This window comes from Phoenix dactylifera, chromosome 1 (assembly GCF_009389715.1).
Source record: "Phoenix dactylifera cultivar Barhee BC4 chromosome 1, palm_55x_up_171113_PBpolish2nd_filt_p, whole genome shotgun sequence".
Classification (NCBI taxonomy): Eukaryota; Viridiplantae; Streptophyta; class Magnoliopsida; order Arecales; family Arecaceae; genus Phoenix; species Phoenix dactylifera.
The window spans coordinates 15047295-15065700 of NC_052392.1; the positions used below are offsets into that span (position 1 = coordinate 15047295).

The 18406-nt window shown below is 38.8% G+C and overlaps 1 protein-coding gene across 3 annotated transcripts in view; it reads left to right on the forward strand.

The window, feature by feature from the left end:
- The first annotated feature begins 1591 nt into the window (after window positions 1-1591).
- The window catches only part of LOC103722483 (E3 ubiquitin-protein ligase UPL1-like), a 30945-nt gene continuing 14130 nt past the window's right edge, over window positions 1592-18406 (forward strand). For 2 of the 3 annotated variants that reach the window (XM_026810551.2, XM_026810550.2), the window contains exons 1-5: window positions 1592-1935; window positions 7773-7868; window positions 7967-8173; window positions 8412-16433; window positions 16509-16811. In XM_026810551.2, coding sequence (XP_026666352.2) covers window positions 1903-1935; window positions 7773-7868; window positions 7967-8173; window positions 8412-16433; window positions 16509-16811 — 8661 coding nt within the window. In that variant the 5' untranslated portion in view covers window positions 1592-1902. The remainder of the gene's footprint in view (window positions 1936-7772; window positions 7869-7966; window positions 8174-8411; window positions 16434-16508; window positions 16812-18406) is intronic. The other variant, XM_039127674.1, reaches the window with a different exon arrangement.

The window sequence follows — 18406 nt, forward strand, 5'->3', positions numbered from 1 at the left end:
TTAAGCAATCACTCAGCTTTCCTTTGCATGGTCTATCATCTTTTTTGGAGTTCTATTTGATCAGTTTTCAACCTTTCAGCTATAAATCTTTCTTAGATGAACAAGACTCTCGTGAGTACCCTAGTGCCACAGGTGGTTTATGGTGAAGTCATGGAAAGCTCCACCACAATAAACTATTTTTGTACAAATGATTATGGTAAGCTTAAACTTACTTTCAACCATGTATTTCTCTCATATTTGTGTTGGACATGAAGGTTAATTGCATGATTCTAGCACGTATGACATACTAGTTTTAAGATTTTCTTGTCTTCCAAGGAGCAATTTGTGCTAAGCCTAGTGTATGATAACTTGCACTACGTATGGGTTCACTCCTAGCGGGGCACAACTTGGATTGATGATCGCTCCTTGTGATGACATTCTAATGGCCATGTCAATCAAAGAGATATGTAATCCCTCTTTTGTCTACCACCAAGAACCAAAAAACTATTATGAGAGTGATAAATTATATTTAGAGTAGTACAAATAAAGGTTGGATAATGTATTAATCGCCTAAGACCTTGTCTGAAATAGATAGGTAGAAAGTTATTATCTTGGATTGTTGGCTCAGCTGTGATTAAATAATGTGAAATACCTGTATAGATGATTTATCAATTACATTTGTTAAATGGTAGTATTTTATCGAAGTTTGTCATTATTGTCAATTGTAATGGTAATATTTTGTTGTTTTCCCAGTTGAAAAGCTCAATGAATCCTGAAAATGGACCTCTTGTAGTTTAGATGTTTGGATTTTGGAATAAAATGAAGCATATTCACATGTTAAATACCTTGATATTTCCATATACCATGCCGAAATCCAAAGTCTATATCTCAAATTGAATTCAATTGTATAGCACATCTTGGCTTATGATTTGATTTAGACATCCTAGCATTTGATGACCCTTTTGGGCTCATGGCCTCTTGCCCGTCTATTACATGATTGCAATCATATATTTTTACTCATGCTTGTCTAAACTGTGGATCAATTTTACCAACTATGAGGATTGATTTCCACCAAGTATCCTCACATATCTGAATACATGACTAACCTCAAGAAGGAGAAAGTTGGCTCGCAACCTCGCGGATGTTGCTGTGCTCAAATTTCTATTATCAATAATTATTCTAGCGTTGAAATATGGGTCTACTTTCCAATAGTTAATTCTCCAAAACTAATTGAAAGCTTAAATTAGTTTGGAAGGTTTAATAGATGGAAAAGAAAACTGAAAAAAAAAGGAAAAAAAGATCTCTTGAAAGCTAAAAGCCACAACTTAATGTCTAAGCAAACCAACCATGGTCCCTTTTCGCATAGAAAGCGAAATGACACATAGTTTGAGGGCATTTTAGTCCAAACATATTTTTTCTATCACTAATTCCTTATTCTTTTCTCCTATGAAACAACGCAATATGTACTCTCCAGCTTCACATAAAAAGCCAAATGACACCATACTCCGAGGGCATTTTAGTCCAAGCATATTCTTTTCTAACACTAAGTCGCTCTATATATGCTCTCCAGCTTCTTTCCTCACTTAGAATCCATTTGCTCCTCTCTCTCTCTCTCTCTCTCCCCCTCCCCTCCCGTCCTCCCCCACCTCTCCGCTGATCTCATCGGGGCAACGGAAACCCTAACCCTAATTTCCCCTCCAAAACGATCCTAATCGCCTCCCCCTCCCCCTCCCCCTTCGCCCAATCTCAATCTCCTTCTCTATATATCTGTCCTTGTTGATCCGATTTTTGGAGCGGAAATCCTACTGTACTGTCGATTCTACTGCGATCGGGCGTCGGATTTTGGCCGGGGTCGACCACCATTGGGATCGCCGCGGTTGCTTTACCCGCCCCGTTCTTGGTTTTGGCGATGCGAAATTCGAGATGAAGTTCAAGCGGAGAAGGGTTTTGGAAGTGGTACGAGGCAGCCTCCCGTCATCTTTATTAGTTTTTCTTGGTTTCTCTGTCTGATGTTTCTGTTCGTGTCTTCTTCTTGATTTCGAATTCTGATGGAAAGATTCGCTTTTCTTTTTTTATATGTTTACTATATGTTATTTGTTCCGGGGGTTTCTTTTCCGTGGTTGGAAAAATAGTTTCTTGATGATCGGTAATATGATCATTGTTTTTTATTTATTGTTGTACTTTTGCCTTTTCGTTTTAACTTTCGTCCAAATCCTCGTGAAGTTTTTTTTCTGAACTAGCCAGCAGTAAGTATCACAACAGATTTTTAGTATTTCCTTTGTAGATATGTTAGATTTCAATTGATCAAACTGAAACTTGTTGTTCATGATCAAGAAAGGGCGATTTTTTATTAGATGATCTCGTATTATGATGCGACCCCTATTTTTAGTGTCAACGAGGATTATGCGATCTTATTTGTTGAAGGCAGAAAACATGCAGAATTGCTTTGACAATGTAAACTTTCTATTTGGAGAATTGTTCTTTGTTAACTTGATTTTGGAAGAAAAAAGTTTTCTAGAATATTGAAGTCTCGATGCTAACAAAAATACTTTTGTATACTATCATCCATAATGTTGAATAACATACTATTTGTTGCTCGAGATTATTAGGTAGGTATGGAAACAATGTTTATGCATTCCAGGATTCTCCATAGCTCCCTCTTGCTTGGCAGAATGCCTTCGTGTTTATTATAGTGTTTCTCTGTTCTCCTCATCACTTGTTCAAGAATTTCTGGCTTCTGTACTGTTTTTATTTCTTGTCTCATTATAATCCTTTCTGTTCTCTTCATCACCTTTTCACTGACTCCGTTTTCTTTACTGTTTTTAGTTCTTGGCTTCTCTTTGTACCTGGTGTGATTAAGTGTTGTACTAATCCTTGAAAATTTGAACATTTTAGCTCAGGTGTGAGGTCAGAGAAAAATGGATGGATAGATCATAGATATGTTGTTCACAGAATATTATGAAATATTGTATGCATTATTAGGTTAACCATCTTGAACTTTTTGAGCTTTCTTTATATTTTCTGGAAAAAGGAAAAGGAAAATTGAAGGTTATCAGGGAAGTTATTCATGCTTTATTTCTTGCTAGTTCTGGTACATTCTTAGGCTAACCATCTTGATTTTTTGAGCATTCTGCGAATCTACTGGAACAAAAAGAAAAGAAAAATGAGGGTTTTAAGAGAGGTTATTTCATTCTTTATTTCTAATATACTAGCCTACTTTGTTCTTGGATTGTAACCTACATCACATATATGGCTTTTGAAAATTAAAAAAAAAACTGGGAAGTTGTACAAAATTCAGGGTACTTAATTCTAAGCAAGTTATGAACATATTTGGTAGGATCACTTCCTCCTTCTGCATTTCATGATGCCCATTTAAGCAACATATGTGCATATGTTAAGCAACAGAAACTGCATTTAGCTTTGTTGTAATGGTACTTTAGAAGTTTTGAGATGTCTATGCTTGTGTTTATTCCCTCTCTGATACACAAGGTTCAGTTGGTGCTCAAATAATGAATGCAGAAACTGGTTGTAAACCTAGAAAATATATAAACGAAATGGAATCTGCATTGAACCTGCAAGATGCTTGATTTTAAGCCAGTTATGTGCATAACCGACAAAAGCAATGCCTCTTTCAGTGCCTACAAAAGTTTCGAGATTAAAATCATTCTGTCTATAAGGCCTGTTAGAAAATAACCAAGATTCATTCTGGAGTGTTTTATTTTCATTATTTATTTTCTTTTTTGAGTTCTGAAAAATTCATAATATTTTTTAAAGACAGAAAAGGGTGCAATTGATATAGATTTTATTTTGATGGGATGCTAGGAGAAATGGACTGATTCGAAGCAAAGTGTGGAAAAGGCAACAGAAATTGTCCTTAATATGAATATGCATTTTCTTTATACAATGATGTTACTTTTGCTGATCGTTGACATATTTTGAAGATCATGTTTATCTAAATATGTGCCAAATCCTTTTCTTGGCTTTTATCTTCAATTATAAAATTCCAGAATTCCTTCAACACCATATGTAGCATGAGATGCTGTAAACTTTCTCTTGATAGGGTTGTGCCAAGCCCCAACCCATGATTCAAGAACTCCACACAGGTGTGAAAGTTGAATATATAAGAATAGATCAACTTCTTGAGGTCCGAGGTTAGGGTGATTGGTGTTGTTGGAAGCTCGTGTTTACAGCTGCATATGTGTGAAGGATTCACTTTTTTTAAACCATTTTTTAATAAAGAATTTTCTTTTGTTTGTGTCCTGCCCTAGAAATTTGGAAAGATTGAAGCTAGTTGCAAGACTAGGTAGTACAATAAATCTAAAGGATCTTCCTGCAACAATGCTAAAGGGTCTTCCTACAATTTCTTGGTCTGGTGTTAGGATTAGGGTTCCAGGTTTTATGGATATTGAAATGGTTTATAATATGTCATATTTATGCTCAGTTGTTAACTCGGAAAAATAAGTAGTTGAGAGGATATGATACTTGGAAGAGAAGTTGGAAAACATAGCATGAAGAGAGAACAATCAGAGAAAGAAGGAATAAGGGGGAAAAGAAAATGGGAGTAGGGAGGAGCAAAACGTTAGGTTACTTCTTTCTTTCCATCAAATGATGGATAAACTTGAAAATTGCTCCCACCAAGATGATCGCATGCATCCAATGGTCTCCACACCCTGATAATATTAAAGCTTGACTCTTGAATGAAACTAAATTCTAAAACATAAAAGCACAACCCCTAAAGGCACCAAACCCCCAAATTAGTTACTGCTATATTACTATTAATAATTTCTGGCAAAAATATTATAAATAAGGACAACAAAAAGGGGAGACAATGGACAAGATGTAAAATAAAAAGAAAAAAAATGAAAACATCATCTGGTTCGGTTTTAGGACTGCGAAATGGACCTTTTCTCCTTTCTCCCTTCTCTCTTGCCTTAAGGTCTTTGAGCTTTAGTTGTTGTTGTTGTGGGAACTGGGTGGGTTTTTGGGGCTTGCCTTTCTTGACTGCCTGGGTTACCTAGGTGTTTGTCTTGGCTATTCGCTGCCTAGATATGCCTCTCATGCCTAGGCAAGTGCTTGAGGGGCCGCTCGTCTAGGCTGCCACAGGCCTGAGTTTTGAAACAGTAGTAAAACCTGAGATGTTTCAGGTCTGAATTAAGATTCATGGATTTGATCTTAAAATCATGTCTAAGTCCCTTGGTGTCTTATTAATGCTGCATTATATGAATTACCATCTAATTCACTGTACTGCACATGCCACATCTCCTACCTATTTGGTCCTTTGTCTTGGTGCTTTTGTATCCTGTCCGATATAGGAACACTAATGTTTGACTTTGCAAAACTTTGGGTCTTCACTCCTTTTGTCTTATTTATTTATTTATGTTATAAAGATGCATCTAATTCTGTTAAAGTATGGAATATAATAGAACCAAAGCTTAAAATCTAAGTCTCAAGCCTAAGCAGATCTAACATTAGCACTTTCTGTGGTTTTAATCTCTCATATAGTAGTATTACTCTTTCAATACATGAAAATTATTTTTTTGAAAAATATCTGTAAATTCAAATGTCAAGAAAATCAAAAGTGAACTGAGAGAATTTCTTGCCTTGTGAATATTCATTGGCTTATTGACAAAATTTTCAGTCATTCTAGAATTTCATGTCAGCTTTCCTCCCAAGTTTATACCAACTTAACGGGACATTATTCTTCTATTAACTTTTGGTGACTCTTACAAATGATTCATTTCTTTTGCAAATATTTGATGGATTAACATTTCTCTGGAATTTTCCTACTTAATGAAATATTCTCTATATATTTGTCTTTATAACTTCATTCTTGTTATCTACCATATTCCTAAATTTTCTCTCTAATTCAACTGCATATTTTCATTTAGCTATTTTGGTTTGTTGTCCTATGAAAAAATTGGATTTTATTTATGTGTGCAACGTTTGCTGTATATTTATATGTGGCTTGTGATTTTTGTAAGTGTACCATATGGGATGAGTTCCATGTGAAATGAAGTTTTATGCTTTTCTACTGTTTGATGAAACTGGCTGGAAATATATTAATAAATACTCACATCTCGTTTTTTTTCAAAACAAGAAAAGGTCGCTTAATATGCATTAGAGAGTCTAACACAACAAGCAACTAAAGTACATGAACTTGTTTAGGCAAGATGATTTTCATCAATAGAACACAAAGAGTAACTATAGAAAATGTAAAGATTTTAAATGTAAGAAAAAGAAATGAGCTTCTTAAATAACTTTCTCTTCATGGATTTTATTCTCCTTTGCAGTTTTTGTCTATAGATTTGTATTATAAAAGTCCCACATGTGGGCATGTTGTAACTTGGAGACATTTATTGAATTGTCTCCCATTCTTTCATGGTTATGAAAATTTTATTAATGCTGATTTGGAGTTCGTAACTTGTATGGAACATTTGGAGTTTTGGCTTATAATGGAGGAGTGAGGTAGATACTTTATGTTAGAAGCAGTTGAAATGGTTGGTTTCAAGGATCAGAAAAAAAACAAACAAGATAACTAGGAAATTATGAGGCATATTTTCTATAGGCAGATGTCTAGACAAAGCAAAGTTATGCAAAATTGCTGAAATGGCATCGACTAGAAAACAATTCTTTTAAGTAACCCAAATAGAAATCGCACAGGCCTTTCTAGCACTGATTTCACCCACATCCAAGTGCAGCCTCATTAAGCAGTCTTCCGTTCCTCTCTTCCTAGATTTCCTACCAAAAGGATTCTGGGGTGAAGTGCTCAAGCTTTCTTGTCTTCTGCACAATTTGGTGATTTTTTAGAAAACAATCAACCGATCAAATCATAAAATTAGTGAGCAGAGATGCGCATTGCAAAAGATATAATTTGATAAAGACAAATAACCTCAGGACAACAATCAAAGAGGAAGGGTTTCGGCTTCCGAGATTATAGAGGCGCAATAGCTGTCACCATTTAATTGAAACTTTCCACATATCTCAGTGTAGAATTCTCCAATCTAGATAGTTGCTATCAATGCATCTCTATTAAATTATGAAATTAGTCAATCTTTTCTGAAAGCGATGTTTTCCTTATGTCCATGACAAGCTTGCCTTTTTTTGATTTTTCACTATCTGTCAGCATTGTTCTGTGCACATTGTAAGAAGGGCATGCAACTTTTTGAAACCACTGGATAAGGGTAAAGTTGTTCCTTATTGGGTTAAGGTCTCGCTTTTTTTTTGGTTTGCACATTCCTTAGCATGTGATCATTGAAGAGTGCATGCTTTTTTCTAGTATAATGAATTTTTGTTTGCTATATGAGTTTGCTTTTTTTGAGTGTTTTCTAAGTGTTTTTGTAATTTCTCAGCATAATTAAAGTTGTTTCTTATTGGGTTAAGGTCTCACATTTTTGTTTTGTTTGCACATTCCTTAGCATGTGATCATTGACAAGCGCATGCTTCTTTCTAGTGTAATGAATTTTAGTTTGTTATCTGAGTTTGAATTTTTTGAGTGTTTTCTAAATAGTGTTGTAACTTCTCAGCATAATGCACATCCCTACTTTTATCTTAACTTCATTTTCTTTCTTGATCTTCCATGTCCCCCTGCAGTTGCATTTGTCTGTCATTTTTTTTGCAAATTCTGTTTCCTCTTTTGTCCATCATATATCTTTTGTTTTTGCTGTATTGCATCTTTTGCGCTTCCCAATTATAAAGGTTTATTTTCCTTTTTTAAGTGCTTGCCACATCTATTGCTGTTTTTTGGTTTTCCATCCTTAGTGGGCATAACTAATATACTGATCTTTTTTCCCCAGCCTCCAAATATAAAATCCTTTATTAGCAGTGTCACCAGTGTTGCTCTTGAGAATATAGAAATACCACTGAGGGATTTTGTCTGGGAGTTTGATAAGGTTTGTTTTTCCTGTCCCCTTTTAAGAATCTCTTTTTTATTTATATCAACCTGTGAGCATGCAAAAATATCTGACTATCTCGTTTTCACTCTATACAGGGAGATTTTCATCACTGGATCGATCTTTTTACTCATTTTGACTCCTTTTTTGAGAAATTCATAAAGCCAAGGAAGGATTTGCAACTCGAAGATAATTTTCTGGAAGGGGACCCTCCATTCCCTAGGGAAGCAGTCCTTCAAATTCTTCGAGTCACAAGAATTATTTTGGAAAATTGTACAAACAAGCACTTCTACAGCTCATTTGAAGTGCGTATCTTCTTACTGAAAATTTGCTTCTCTATCTTGTAACGTATTTGCTCTAGTTAAACTATGCATGATGTTCCTATTGTTTTTATGATTTTATAAGGTTCATGGTCAATAATACTGTCACAATTTTTTAATTCAGTATATATGCTTGTTCTGACTGAAAACTATGTTTTTTCTTCATAATTACTATCTGATGTTTTTGTTTTACTTTCATAATGCTGGTCTTTTGTCAACGCAGCAGCATCTGTCATCTCTTCTAGCTTCAAGTGATGCAGATGTTGTGGAGGCAAGCCTTCATACATTGACTGCATTTTTGAAGAAAACAGTTGGGAAGTGCTCCATAAGAGATGCTTCTTTGACTTCAAAGTTATTCGCATTTTCACAAGGTTGGGGGGGCAAGGAAGAAGGCCTTGGACTTATTGCTTGCTCTTTACAAAATGGTTGCGATTTGGTTGCTTCTGAGATTGGCTCCACGCTTCATTTTGAGTTCTATTCTGTTCCTGATACATCAAAAGAGTCCAATAGTGCAGAACATGAGAACCAGGGGTTGCATGTCATTCATATGCAAAAACTCAATTGTTACAATGAGAGTGATCTTGAACTTCTTCATAAGTTAGTAAAGGAGTACGGTATACCACCCAGTTTACGATTCTCACTATTGACAAGGTTGCGATTTGCAAGGGCTTTTGACTCTTTGGCTGCTCGACATCAATATATCTGTATCCAGCTATATGCCTTCATAGTTCTTGTTCAAGCAAGCAATGATGCTGATGATATGGCAGCATTTTTTAACAATGAACCTGAATTTATCAATGAACTGTTATCTTTACTAAGCTATGAAGACGAAATTCCGGAGGAAATTCGGATCCTTGGAATTCTGTCATTGGTTGCTCTTTGTCAAGACAGATCTCAACAACCGACAGTTTTATCTTCTGTGACAGCTGGTGGCCATCGTGGAATTCTCCCCAGTCTCATGCAGAAAGCAGTCGATTCTATTACTAGCGGTTCCACAAAATGGTCTATTGATTTTGCTGAAGCACTTCTGTCTCTTGTCTCCATTTTGGTTTCATCTACTCCTGGTTCTTTAGCTCTTCAGGAAGCAGGATTTATACCTACTATTTTACCCCTTATTAAAGATACCAATCCTCAACACCTCCGCCTTGTTAGTACTGCAGTTCATGTGATTGAGGGCTTCTTAGACTTTCATAATCCCTCTTCAGCACTATTCAGAGATTTAGGTGGTCTAGATGATACTATTGCACGTCTGAAGATTGAAGTATCGCATGTTGAGAAGGGCTCAAAAAAGAATGCAGAAGAGCCTCGGTATTATGGCAAGGGCAAACAAGTCGTGGGCAGTTCAGCTGAGCTAGAAATGCAACCCCTTTATTCTGAAGACCTGGTTTCATATCACCGGAGATTATTAATGAAAGCATTACTCCGGACGATATCACTTGCAAGTTATGTCCCTGGTAGTTCTGCTCGTGTTGATGGTGCAGAAGAGAGTGTTTTGCCATCATGCTTGTGCATTGTTTTCAGGAGGGCGAAAGACTTTGGTGGCGGAGTGTTTTCACTTGCAGCAAATGTTATGAGCGATCTTATACATAAAGATCCTACATGTTTTCCTGCCCTTGATGCAGCTGATTTGCCTCTGGCTTTTCTTGATGCCATCACGAGTGGTGTTCTCTGCTCTGCTGAAGCAGTAATGTGTATCCCACAGTGCTTGGACGCATTGTGTCTTAATAACACTGGTCTTCAACTGGTGAAGGATCACAATGCTCTAAAGTGTTTTGTGAAAATTTTCACTTCAAGGTCATATTTAAGGGTCCTCAGTGGAGAAACACCAGGAACCTTGTCCAATGGATTGGATGAACTAATGCGTCATGCATCCTCCCTGCGTGCTTCTGGAGTTGATATGCTTATTGAGATTTTGAATACAATATCAAAAATTGGATCTGGGTTAGATCCTTGTTCTTCAACAGAGTTAATGAGCTCGGCTGCTCCTGTTCCCATGGAAACTGACCTAGAAGAGAGGAAGCCTATTTCACTTGGTGAAGGAGAAACTTCTAACATGGGAAATTCTGAACAGATGAATGAGGTTTCTTCAGATAATGCTTCTATGACCATAGAGTCATTTCTTCCCGAGTGTATAAGCAATGCTGCTCGTCTTCTTGAAACTATTCTTCAGAATGCAGATACATGCCGTGTATTCATTGACAAAAAGGGTATTGAAGCTGTTCTTAAATTATTTACTCTGCAGTTTTTGCCCATTTCCGTGTCAGTTGGTCAGAGTATATCTATTGCATTTAAAAACTTTTCACCCCAGCATTCTGCTGCTTTGTCTAAGGCTGTTTGCTGTTTTATTCGGGACCATCTTAAGTTGACAAATGAATTATTGACATCAGTTTGTGGAACTAAGCTTGCTGATATTGACTGCTTAAAACAACCTGAAGTCCTGAAATGTCTCTCTAGTTTAGAGGGGCTGTTGTCACTTTGCAATTTTCTTTTGAAGGGAACAACTACTATGGTCTCAGAGTTGGGATCTGCAGATGCTGATATTTTGAAGGAACTGGGTAAAGCTTACAAGGAAATTATGTGGCAGATCTCTTTATGCAGTGATTCCAATATAGATGAGAAGCAGGATGCTGATCAAGAAGCTGGAACTGGGGAATCTTCTGCATCTAATGTAGCAGGAAGGGAGAGTGATGATGATGGAAATATTGTTCCAGTAGTCCGATATATGAACCCTATATCAATAAGGAATACGTCTTCACCGCATTGGACTGTAGAACAGGATTTTGTGTCTGTGGTACGTTCTGCGGGAAGTATGCATCGTCATGGTCGACATGCTTTGTCACGGATACGTGGTGGCAGGATTAGCCGGCAGATGGATGCATCACATACATATTCAGAAAGTTCCCTTAGCACATTGGAGAGTTCCCTGATTCAGGATACTAAAAAGAGAAGTCCGGATATCCTTGTTTCAGAACTTCTGACCAAACTTGGTTTAGCTATGCGTTCCTTCCTTGCTACTCTTGTGAAAGGATTATCTGCTCGCCGTAGAGGTGATTCCGGTTCCCTGAGTCCTGCATCAAAGAGCCTTGTGACTGCTCTTGCGAAACTTTTCCTTGATTCCCTTAGTTATTCTGGGCATTCTATTTCTGGCCTCGAAATGTCACTATCTGTGAAATGCCGGTATCTTGGAAAGGTTGTAGAAGACATGGCTGCACTTATTTTTGACAGCAGACGCCAGACATGCAATACTGCATTGGTGAATAGTTTTTATGTCAATGGAACATTTAAGGAGCTTTTAACTACATATGAGGCTACAAGCCAGTTACTGTGGACTCTGCCTTTCTCTATCCCAACTTCTGGATCTGATCAAGGACCATCTGTTGATGAGAGGAAGCACAGTTCGTGGCTGCTGGATACATTGCAAAGCTATTGTCGTTTGCTGGAATATCATGTCAATTCTTCATCGCTTTTATCTCCAACATCGGCATCTCAATCTCAGCTTCTTGTTCAACCTGTTGCGGCTGGATTATCAATTAATCTTTTCTCTGTTCCAAGGGACCCTGAGGCATTTGTTCGTATGTTGCAATCACAAGTTTTGGATGTGATCCTTCCTGTATGGAATCACCCTATGTTTCCTAATTGTAATCCATCGTTTGTCTCCTCTGTTATTTCCATTATTACTCATGTATACTCTGGTGTTGGAGATCTGAAGCGTGGTCGCAATGGAATCACGGGAAGCACTGGCCAACGGCTCACTAGTCCTCCACTTGATGAATCTACTGTTGCCACTATAGTCGAGATGGGTTTTACTAGGGCTCGAGCTGAGGAAGCTCTAAGAAGTGTGGGGACTAATAGTGTTGAGATGGCCACGGATTGGTTGTTCAGCCATCCTGAGGAATTTGTGCAGGAGGATGTTCAGCTTGCTCAAGCACTTGCTTTGTCGTTGGGAAATTCATCAGAAACATCCAAAGGTGATAGCAATGATAAGACAAGAAATGCATTTGCTGAGGAGAGGGGGGTGGAGACACCCCCTATTGATGATGTTCTTTGTGCATCAATGAAGTTGTTTCAAAGTAGTGATTCGATGGCATTTCCATTGACAGATCTGTTAGTGACACTGTGCAATCGAAACAAAGGGGAGGACCGTCCGCGGGTGACCTTGTATCTCATTCAGCAGCTTAAGCTTTGCCCATCAGATTTTTCAAAGGAGATTGGTGCACTATGTCCAATCTCACATATTTTGGCCTTGCTTCTTAGCGAAGACAGTAGCACAAGGGAAATTGCTGCAGAAAATGGTGTTGTTTCTGTTGTACTAGATATACTGACTAACTTCAGAGTGAGGAATGAGTCCAGGAATGAGCCTTCAGCAACAAGAACTGTAAGTGCTTTGTTGCTTATAATTGATAATATGTTGCAATCAAGACCTAAATTTAATACGGAATCTGCTGAAGGTTCTTCTAGATCCTTATCTGATTCATCTGAAGCGGACATTTCCATAGCAAATCCTTCATTTACCACTGAGAAAAAGTCTGTGTCAGATGGCCTTGACAAAGAATCTGGCAATGTGTTTGAGAAGATTTTAGGGAAGTCAACTGGTTATCTGTCTCTTGAGGAAAGTCAAAGGGCATTGGCCATCTCATGTGAACTTATAAAGCAGCATGTTCCAGCAGTAGCTATGCAGGCTGTTCTACAATTATGTGCACGCTTAACAAAAACGCATGGTATAGCAACACAGTTCCTTGAAACTGGAGGTTTAGCTGCTCTTTTTAGTCTTCCAAGAACTTGTATATTCCCTGGATTTGACAGCTTAGCATCTGCTATTATTCGGCACCTCATTGAAGATCCTCAAACTCTCCAAACTGCTATGGAATTGGAGATCAGGCAGACCCTTGCTGGCACTCTTAGCCGACATGCTGGCCGTCTTTCACCTCGCATATTTTTGACATCCATGGCACCTGTCATATCTAGAGATCCTGAGATCTTTATGAGAGCTGCAGCTGCAGTTTGCCAGTTGGAGACATCAGGAGGGAGGACAAACATCAGGGAAAAAGAAAAGGATAAGGACAAACTGAAAGGTACTGGCACTGAAAGTGGGGTTCCTTCTAATGAGCCTGTTAAGATGCCTGAGAATAGGCCTAATGATACCCCAGGCAAATGTTCTAGAAGCCATAAAAGAGTTCCTGCTAATCTTTCCCAAGTGATTGATCAACTTTTGGAAATTGTTATGAGCTTTCCGTCGGCAAAGAAAATTGGAGATGGTATTAACTCCCCAACTCCTATGGAAGTTGATGAACCTACCACAAAGGAAAAGGGTAAATCAAAAGTTGATGAGACAAAAAAGATGGATGGTGATAACCTCTCTGAAAGATCCGCATTGCTGGCAAAGTTGACGTTTGTCCTGAAGTTGATGAGTGACATACTTCTCATGTATGTGCATGCAGTGAGTGTAATCTTGAAGCGGGATATGGAGACATGCCAGCTACGGGGATCTGGGCTAGCAGGTGGCCCTGGAAATGGCGGCGTAGTCCATCATATTTTGCATCAGCTACTTCCGTTGTCTTCTGAGAAAGCTGCTGAAACCTCAGATGAATGGAAGGATAAGTTGTCTGAGAAAGCATCTTGGTTCTTGGTAGTGTTATGTGGCAGATCTACTGAGGGGCGCAGACGAGTTATTTCTGAAATTGTGAAAACATTTTCTTCCTTTTTAGATTCAGAAGGCAACTCCTCCAAAAGCAGTTTGTTACCTGACAAAAAGGTTTTAGCTTTTGCTGACCTGGTAAATTCCATTTTGTCCAGAAATTCTTCGTCCAGTAACTTGCCTGGTCCTGGATGCTCGCCTGATATAGCTAAAGCCATGATAGATGGAGGAATGGTGCAGTCACTTTCTGGCATTCTTCAAGTGATAGATTTGGACCACCCAGATGCTCCAAAGGTTGTGAATCTCATACTCAAGGCTTTAGAAAGTCTTACAAGGGCTGCGAATGCTAGCAATCAAGTGCTTAAGTTGGATGGGCTTGGAAAGAAAAGATCATCTGCAACACATGGTAGAACTGAAGGCCAGGCTACTGCTGAAGTCGAAACTGCAAACCATGATCAAAATGCAAACGATCAGCATGAAGCTAATGTTGCAGTACAACCTGCAGAACAGCAGATTCACGAATCTTCTCAAAATGATAGGGATCATGGCACAAATGCTGAGCAGTCTATGGAGCAGGACATGCGAGTTGATGGTGAGGAAAATATTGCCACTAATGCACCTGCTGAACATGAGTTGGAGTATATGCGTGAGGAGATGGATGAAGGTGGTGCTCTACGAAATTCAAATGAGATTGGAATGACTTTTCGTGTTGAACATCAGACAGATGATGATATGGGCAATGAAGATGAGGAGGACATAGGCGAGGATGGTGAAGATGATGATGAAGATGAGGAGGATGAGGATGAGGATATAGCAGAAGAAGGAGCTGCATTGATGTCTTTAGCCGATACAGATGCGGAGGACCATGATGACAATGGTATGGGTGATGAATATAATGATGACATGCTTGATGATGAAGATGATGATTTCCCTGAGAATCGTGTTATAGAGGTGAGGTGGAGGGATGGTTTATCTGGGTTGGATCACTTGCGAGTTTTAAGGGGACCTGGTGATGCAAGCGGTTTCATTGATATTGCTGCGGAGACCTTTCAGGGAGTTGATGCTGATGATATATACCGCCTTCATATTCCATTGGGTATGGAACGCCGCCGTCCAAGTAGTAGCAGGACATTTCTTGATCGATCAAGGCTTGATGGGAATGCTTTCCAACACCCATTACTTGTGAGACCTTCACAATCAGGGGAGCCTGTTTCTTCGTTGTGGTCTGCTAGTGGGAACTTGTCTAGGGACTTGGAAGCTTTATCATTTGGAGGTTTTGATGTAGCCCATTTCTATATGTTAGATGCTGGACTTCCATCTGGACATGCTGCTGCAACTATGTTTGGTGACCGTTTGGTTAGTGCTGCACCCCCTCCTCTAATTGACTTCTCACTTGTTGATTCTCTAAATATTGGTGGAAGAAGGAGAGCTGGTGATAGTCGGTGGACTGACGATGGTCTACCTCAGGCAGGTAGCCATGCTGCTACTATTGCACAGGCAGTAGAGGAACAATTTGTGTCTCAGCTGCATGGGTTAATCTCTGTCAATGACCCTCCAGCTCAGAGACAGTCGGAGCACTCTTTTTTACAGGCTAACCAACAATCACCTCTATTAAATGCCAATAGCGATGCACCAGTTGCAGGTGATCTTCCCACTCAACCAAGTGAAGGTCAGCATCAAGATCTAGAGACTGGTTCAGGACATCAGCTGGGGAGCTTACCTGTTGAAGTTTGCATTGGTCTTCCAAACTTGCCTCATGGCATAATTGATGCACAGTCAATTGTTGGAGCAGAGGAGAGTCAAGGGATACCAGAAATAAGGCAAAGATTTCCTGATGATCTGAATGTTGCACATAATGGTAGTGAGACCATGCACGATGGGGAAGGACCTGTGGAAGAATTTGGCCCAACCACTGTAACTTTAGATACAATTCCTGAAATAAATGGATCATCTAATGACTTACAAACTCTGGATCACCCAATGCAAGATGGTTCCGAAGCACCTGCCAATCCTCACAATTTAGAATTTCACGATGAATGTAGAGAGGGACCTTCAGTTCTGGATAGCCATTCTAGCAGTCATGCCCTTATTTCTTCAGGCTCCGGCCTGCCAGAGTTGAGTGATGCTCATGCTGGTTCAGTTCTTGCAAGTGCTGATGTTGATATGAATGGTGCAGACACTGTTGAGGATCAATTTGAGAGCCCTGTACCTGCTTCTTCTAATGGAGTTGAATTATCTGCCAGGCAAAATGCAACAGTTCCTCAAGATGCTAATCAGGCTGATCAAGTCCATGCCAACAATGAGGCTTCTAGCACAAATGCAATTGATCCAACATTTCTGGAGGCACTTCCTGAGGATCTCCGTGCTGAAGTGCTGGCTTCCCAGCAAATTTCCCAGCCTCAATCTGCCCAAGCTGCAACATATGTTCCACCACCTGCAGAAGAAATAGATCCTGAATTTTTGGCTGCTCTTCCACCAGACATCCAGGCTGAAGTTTTGGCTCAACAACGAGCGCAAAGAAGCATACATTCTCAGCCGGCGGAGGGACAACCGGTTGACATGGATAACGCTTCGATTATAGCTACTTTCCCTCCAGATCTACGTGAAGAGGCATGTGTTTTGATAATTATTAATTTATTTTTTCTTATCAGAGTCATAACCTGATTCTACTATTCCCTGCTGCAGGTACTCCTTACCTCATCTGAAGCAGTTTTGTCAGCACTGCCCTCAGCTTTACTTGCTGAGGCCCAGATGCTTAGAGACAGATACCATCCTCGAAGCAGCCTCTTTGGAGGGGGCCACAGGCTTGGTGGCAGGAGGCTGGCAATTGACAGGCACACAGCTATGGATAGAGGTGTGGGAGTTACTATAGGTCGAAGGGCAGTGTCTGCCACTGCAAACAGCTCGAAAGTCAAAGAAATTGAGGGAATTCCTCTATTGGATGCAAATGCTTTGAAAGCTCTCATTCACCTCTTAAGATTAGCTCAGGTATTTTATTTTTATATTCTACTCACATTTTCTTTGTGATTATATTCTTGTACATGTTTTTCTATACGTTTGATGTGGTTGAGATCTTATTGCACTTAGTTAAGACTTGATTTGAGAGATATCTATGTCATCGTAGTCTGGTTGCCCAAGGTACACCTAATTGGTGACTGTTCAGCTGCCTTGTCAGAACATCTAGTTGATTGCCTCAAATTCTAAATCTTCACTTAGTTTATAAAGTAGTTATATGCGTTGCTTATGAGCATACTTATAAGTCATATTTAGATTAATTATACATTGGTTGAAAACAAAAGAAGGCACTGAAAATATGCATTTTAGCTACCTTTGAATTTCTACTTCTGCATGACTGATTTGAATGATTCACTGAATTAAATAGTTATAAGAACATTAAAACTTGTAACCCCGCCGTGGCCAAAAAAAAAAAAAGAAGTTTCAAGAACATGTATAAGTTGTTAGTACTTAACAGTAGTTAACACTATACTATTTGGCAGTATTTATAAATAACCTGTACTGGTATGATGTTGTTACTTTATCCAATATTCTATTATGATGCACCATCTTATGATGGTGTAATGATTAATATCAATATGCCATATAACCAAGTGGTTATGAGACAGTAAGCTCACCCTTAGCATTGAACTGCTTCTCATCTCCATGGAACTAGAAATCCAGGCCATCCTTGGAAACATAGACTTTTATAGCATGATTAATATCAATATGCCATATAACCAAGTGGTTATGAGACAGTAAGCTCACCCTTAGCATTGAACTGCTTCTCATCTCCATGGAACTAGAAATCCAGGCCATCCTTGGAAACATAGACTTTTATAGCCCTTGCATTTGATCAAACTGCACATTCACACGAGCACTGCTAGCATAAAAACAAAATATCTTAAACCAAAAAGTTGCACAATGCTGGTATAACTCTTTTATTGGTTATTTTGTAGGCAGTTGTTATGGTGTTTGGTTCAGGCCGTCACTCTCCAATAGGAGAGTTACATCCTAGCTTAGTAACTTTTTTCTTGTTTTCTATGTTACTCAAGCATTTGTCCATGCATGAATATAGTTCTTTGTGGCAATTTTTTAATTTATCATAAGATATCATGCACTTTGTGTCATAAACAATTGGATTTAGAGAAGTGACTATATGCTGTCAGGAAATGTTGGATTCTGACAAAATCATCATACTAGACCATGTTCTTTAAAGTTTACACTTTGCAATGTCAATATGTGCATGCATTTTTTGGAGGACAGTACCCTGTCTGTCTGAATAGGAGGAAACACAATTTCTCGAGTTAAAATAGTTCTTCAGAAAGTGATTATTGTGGCCTTGGCATGAGTAAGCTGTGAATGGTTGTAAGTATATTGTCTATAAGGTTGGCAGGTGTGATATTTGGGAATACTACTGCCATTAGTAATTCAAGTAAGGAATTGCTTGCTTAAAAGCATTCTTCCTTGCTTGAAATATCCTACTTCACAAACTTGCGTGCAGTCACCGAGGGGCTGTTTGTAGACCTGTAATTGATGTTGCACTGCAACTCAAGTTGCATTGCAACATTAGTTGCTGTAATTTACTT